A 5,045-nucleotide genomic window follows, 5' to 3' on the forward strand; every position below is an offset into this window, starting at 1 on the left:
CTCAGGTGACCTTGAGGGAATTGCAGGGCTGACCAGGTGCCCTTCCCCCAGTGAAGGCAGCCAAGTGGAGCCAGGAGAAGCTTCTGGAGCCTGGGAGTCTGGGACGAGAAGGGAGGGCAGGAAGGGTCAGGGACCCTGGTCTCCAGTTTCTCCTTGTCCTCAGAGCTTCCCATGGTCTCCCCCAAGTCCTTCCCATGAATATCTGCCTCGCTTCCCTCAGGCTGGGGGCTGGGCCAGGACCCTCCACTGCCCCCAGCCTTGTCTGTCACAAGCTGAGTGCCTGCCTCAGGGTCACTGGGGCACCCCAGCCTGGAGCAGTGGTGTGGGGGGGGTGGTGAAAGGATCTCAGGTGTGTCAAGTTCCCACTATGTACCTGGCACTGCTCTAAGCACATACCTCCACTATTCCACCCCACTCCATTCTGAAGCGGACATTGTCCCCATGTCACACACTGGAGCACAGAGAGGTTGAGTGGTTTGCCCAGGGTTATATGGCCAACAAGTGGCAGAGTCAGGAAGGTCTGGATTCTTCTTCAGACCCCAGGACTTTCACCTGCTCTGAGAAAACCATGCCTTCCACGTGCCCCAAAGTGTGTTGGGGGGCGGGAATGAGGAGAAGCAGCAGCTTTGAGCAGTTAACATTGCCCTGAGGGGCATGTGGGTTAGTCACAGAGGTCGCACACACTGAGGAGTGGCCCTCGAACCTGCTGCTGTTGAACAACTGTAATCAGTGTTCTAACCAGCTCCTGAGGGCTCCTAGGGGTCTGTGGAATGAATAAATTGAACTATTGGAGGAATGTATGGACCCTGGTCCAGAACCTTCTCAGAAACTGTCCCCAGCTTTGTCCCAGGCTGCCTCCAGGCTCTGGAGGTGGGCAGACCTGTATACGAGTCCCCACTCAGCCTGGGTGACTTCCGGCATCTGCCATTGCTGAAGGGGGACGCTTGTTCCCGAAACGATATAGGTCACCTCCTCGCAGGCACCTGTGCCCAGAAGGGCTCCCCTTCCTGGGTGTGGGTGGTGGGGACACAGGCACACTTCCAACTGTAAGCGAACATGTACACATTCCCACACAAATGCAAGGCCTCTTGTTCCAGGCAGGGAAGGCTCCAGGGACCAGTTCCCACCAAGACCACATTAGCCAATGCTGAGCATGGGATGCTCTGGCCTGGCCTCCAGAGTGGAGAGAACCGTGAGGCCCGCTCAGTAGCCCGGCCTCAGCCAGGAGGTGGGGAGCCATCCAAAGTCAAGTCCACCTGAGTGTGCCTTCCTCATCTCACACTTAACAAACCAGCCGCCTCCCTCCCCAGCCGGGAAGTCTCAGAATTCTTCCACAGCCACTCCACCTCAGCAGATTTCCAGCCCCTGAGGAGGGAGAAAGGCAGAGACACCAGCCTGGGAGCCATACCCGGGGTTCTTTCTGACTCAGTTTCCTTTACATGCAGTGGGGTGATTGAATCCTTGATCAGCTGAGCAATGCCAGGCCCCTGTGCAGGAGAAAAATCTGGATAGCAGGCTGGGAGGGGTTTGTGTCTCCTCCTGCTGCCTGGACCCCCAACCAAGCCCCAACCCACACCTGCCCCCTCTGATGCAGCTGGCTATATCTGGGCCCAAACATTAGGAGAGTCAAGGCCACGCACTAGGGTGGGGCAGTGAGCCCCTGTCCCTCAACTTCGGGAACACTTCCTGCTCCTGCAGCCCCCAGACGGGAGGAAACAGAGTCGACAGCCCTGACCTCTCAGGAAATAGTCTTTATTACAAAAATCTGCATGTAAACAAATAGCCACTGCACTGAACAGCCTCCCACCAGGGCATGCACACCTGGGTGTGGAGAAAGGGAGTCCTCTCCCCACACACAGGCCTGTCCCGTGGGCTGGGTTCAGGCTGCTGCTGGGGACGCACATGGGCCTGCACACGCATCTCTGTGGGCCCAGCCCTTGATGGCCACTGGAGCCGCCTCCCTGGGCAGCACTGTCTGTCCGTGACCACAAGGTGGGGGATGCCCAGAGTCTGCGCCAGCCCTGAGGCACCTAGGGCATTGGCTGGGCCAGCCCACCAACCTGCCCATCTCTCTGCACAACGCAGTGAGTGCCTGTGGGGCCTAGAGCACTGAGAGGTCGTGGCAGGACTTGGACTTGGCACGAAAGGCCATCTTGCGGCTATTGCGTGCTACAATGCGGCCCAGGAAGCGCTTCGCCTTCTTGCCAAGGCTCTCTCGCCGCCCAGCTTGCCGACGTGCGTTGGCCTCTTTGCTGTCCCGACGCAGGCGTATCTGGCGCACGACACCTTCAAACAGTGCCTGGACGTTGTGGTGCAGCGCAGCTGACGTCTCAATGAACTTGCAGTCGAAGACCACGGCGCAGGCCCGGCCCTCTGGTGTGAGTGGGAACAAGCACACCCCAGTAAACAAAGGGTGGGTGGGTGAGGAGCCCATTTAAACCCCGACCACCCGATGGCAGCTAACACTCAGGAATCTGTGGGTAAGGGAAGGGGGAGCCCTGGGTCCTCCCCAGAAACACAGAGACCCCAGCTCCCATGCCTCCTAGGCATGCTCCCATGCCTAGGGAGAGTCCCAGGCAATGGCTGGGTCACCCAACTGGCAGAGTGTGCAGTGTTTGAGGAGCTCACAAAGACCCACAAAAGGAGACTCACTTACTGAAATAATTTGCAGTTTGATATGTAAATAGAAGTGCTGCGATAGTCAACACAGGTAAATGAGAACTTCATTGGACAGCTTAGTGTTTTGTGGTTTGATGTTACATCATAATGAATGACCGGTGGGGTGGGGGGGATGTCACCAAGTCATTGCTGGGTTCCTCTGAGAGGCTCAGTTCTGGGGGCCACAGGGGAGAAGCCCAAGAGGAGACGGTCCTCCCCATGGGCAAGCCTACACCAAGACTGGCCTGGGCCTGGAATCCACGCTCTGACCTCCTGGCCCGGTTCCCTGCATTCTCCTCACCCCTGGTCTGTCAGGCCATGGCCAAAGGGGACAGGAGCCGAGGGCCCTGAGGTGCCCCAGCTCAGCACCCAGCAGCCTCCACCTCTCCTAGCGCATTTAGTCTTTGCCCGAGCACTCTCAGGTCTTTGGGAGTACTCTGGGAGGGCAGCAGCTCTCCTGGTCTCCACCTCAAATTTTCTTCCTGAACATTTTTAGCCACTGATGATCCCTGGGGACTCAAGCTGAGTCAAGACTGAGTGGACCACAGCCCAGCCAGGATCTCCCTCCCTTTCCAACCCGCTCCCTACTCACCATCCAAGGAGACCTCACGAGAGCGCACCAGGTCGCTCTTGTTGCCCACCAGGATGATGGGCACATCGTCTGTCTGCCGTGCCCGCCGCAGCTGGACTCGCAGCTCTGAGGCCTTCTCGAAGCTGCCTTTATCTGTCACTGAGTACACGATGACATATGCATCTCCCATGGCCATGCAGTGGCCTGGTAGCCAGCGGCTCCCATCCTAGGGAACGCACACACACACATCTACCCAATAGTCCTCATGCCAAGGCTACAAGGCTGTCACTCTCAGCAGGCCCCTACCCCTAGCTCACCCCTCCCACCCTGCCCTGGATCTCAGCCTGCATCCTACCTGGTCCCAAATGTCATAGACCATGAGTGATGCCTCTTCTCCGTCCACCACGATGGAGCGATCGTATGTGTGCCCTAGGCGGGAGACCAGTAGTCAGGTTACCTACTACTGCCCACCATGCACAAGTTTTCCTGTTCTGGCTACACCCTCCAACTCCTCCCTAATGCCCCCCTAACCTTCCCCTCCACTGAAGGCTGCTATGTGGCAACAGAAGTGACAGGACTGGGAAGTGGGGGGTGGAGGGCATGGTGTGCCTGACCCCCACCTAGACTCCCCTTCCCCAAACTAGCAATGTCTTGGGTGGCCACTCCTGTGCTCCCTGCTCTCCTGTTGCCTGGGCCCCAGGGCAGCTCTGACCACAGTCACCTTTGTTAAAACAGGGACCGTCACATCTCCTAGGAGCCTTGGTCACCTAGGGCTCTTCTTGTAGAAACTCTTTCTGGCTGTGTTCTTGCCAGCCCTGGCAGGGAGGGATGTCCTATTCTCATTCTACAGAGTTGTCTATGTATGCCCTGGGCCTTCTATTCTGGGCATTTCTTCCCCTACCCATGGGAGTTCCTTTTCCCTTAGGTTCCCCATCTGTGAAACGGGTAGGTAGAGACATGTTTCTGAAAGTGCCTTCAGAATCCTATGCTATTCGCCGCTTTTAACACAGGTCCCCAGCCCTGCAGACTCCAGTCCTAAGCCTGGGATCTCCCCTCCCTTGAATAGTCCCGGCCCCTCACCTGCAGCCTCTGCTTCAGGCCCATCCTCTACACCACCGAAGATGCGCGCCAGAGCGCTCTTGCCCACGCCAGGCGCCCCTAGCAGCAGCACCTTGTAAACGCTCTCGTCTGAGTCGCTGCCCACTGAGCTGAGCGAGTCGGAGGAGCCCTCGGGCCAGTCCAGCCTTGGACCCTGGGCCCCGGTCCCAGCTGCAGCCGCTGCCCGAGCTCCCGGAGCCAGCGCCGCCTGCAGGTCGCGCTCGTCCACTGGCATGCTTCGGCGGTGCAGCGGGGGCGCGGGGCCCCAGGGGGTGCTGCCCCGACGGCGCTCGCGCTCCCGGCCCCCGCCGCGGCTCCCGCCCGCTCCGCTGCCGCCGCCATTCAGAGTCATCGCGTCTGACGCCGTCTGGGGAACGGGAATCGCCATGGCCGCGTGAGCCGCGGTGGAAATGGTATGAGAGGCTGGACCCCAGGCGCGCCTGCCCCATTCGGGGTCAGGCAAGATGGTGAGGCCGAGGACCTGCCGCAGTCCCCTCCCAGCCGTGAAGGTCCTTGCACCCTGACTGGTGACCCAGCCTCCCGACTCGTCCATCCGCAACCCAGACAGTGCGACCACCCGCACCCCGCTCGGCCAGGACACTCACCCACTGGCAGACGGAGACGGTCAAGACTAGTCTCGGGCTCGGATACAATCTACTCGCAGACCCCGGCTCGTGGACACTCGACGCTGCCGCAGCCGCCGCCTTCTCAGTCCGCA

At 59.5% G+C, this 5,045-nt stretch overlaps 1 protein-coding gene across 2 annotated transcripts; it reads right to left on the reverse strand.

Annotated features, from left to right (window-relative positions):
- Positions 1-1,742: 1,742 nt before the first annotated feature.
- Positions 1,743-5,031, reverse strand: RRAD (RRAD, Ras related glycolysis inhibitor and calcium channel regulator). Of its 2 annotated transcripts, XM_058528629.1 has the most exons (5): positions 4,933-5,031; positions 4,310-4,694; positions 3,585-3,658; positions 3,251-3,455; positions 1,743-2,373 (listed from the first exon to the last, which is right to left on the reverse strand). In XM_058528629.1, exons 2-5 carry the CDS (start codon positions 4,677-4,679, stop codon positions 2,102-2,104), a joined length of 921 nt encoding a protein of 306 aa, XP_058384612.1. In that variant the 5' UTR covers positions 4,680-4,694; positions 4,933-5,031; the 3' UTR covers positions 1,743-2,101. The 2 variants fall into 2 exon arrangements, with proteins under 2 accessions (XP_058384612.1, XP_058384611.1); XM_058528628.1 differs by having other exon boundaries at positions 4,310-5,031.
- Positions 5,032-5,045: the final 14 nt, after the last annotated feature.

The sequence above is a fragment of the Diceros bicornis genome, chromosome 32 (assembly GCF_020826845.1).
Source record: "Diceros bicornis minor isolate mBicDic1 chromosome 32, mDicBic1.mat.cur, whole genome shotgun sequence".
In the NCBI taxonomy this organism is placed as follows: Eukaryota; Metazoa; Chordata; class Mammalia; order Perissodactyla; family Rhinocerotidae; genus Diceros; species Diceros bicornis.

Coding starts and splice junctions, on each gene's coding strand:
- RRAD (XM_058528628.1), bottom strand. CDS start 4,880: ATGGACGAGTCGGGAGGCTGGGTCACCAGTCAGGGTGCAAGGACCTTC. Junction 3,456..3,584: donor TCTATGACATTTGGGACCAG/GTAGGATGCAGG, acceptor TGCGTTCCCTAG/GATGGGAGCCGCTGGCTACC. Junction 2,374..3,250: donor TCGTGAGGTCTCCTTGGATG/GTGAGTAGGGAG, acceptor CACTCACACCAG/AGGGCCGGGCCTGCGCCGTG.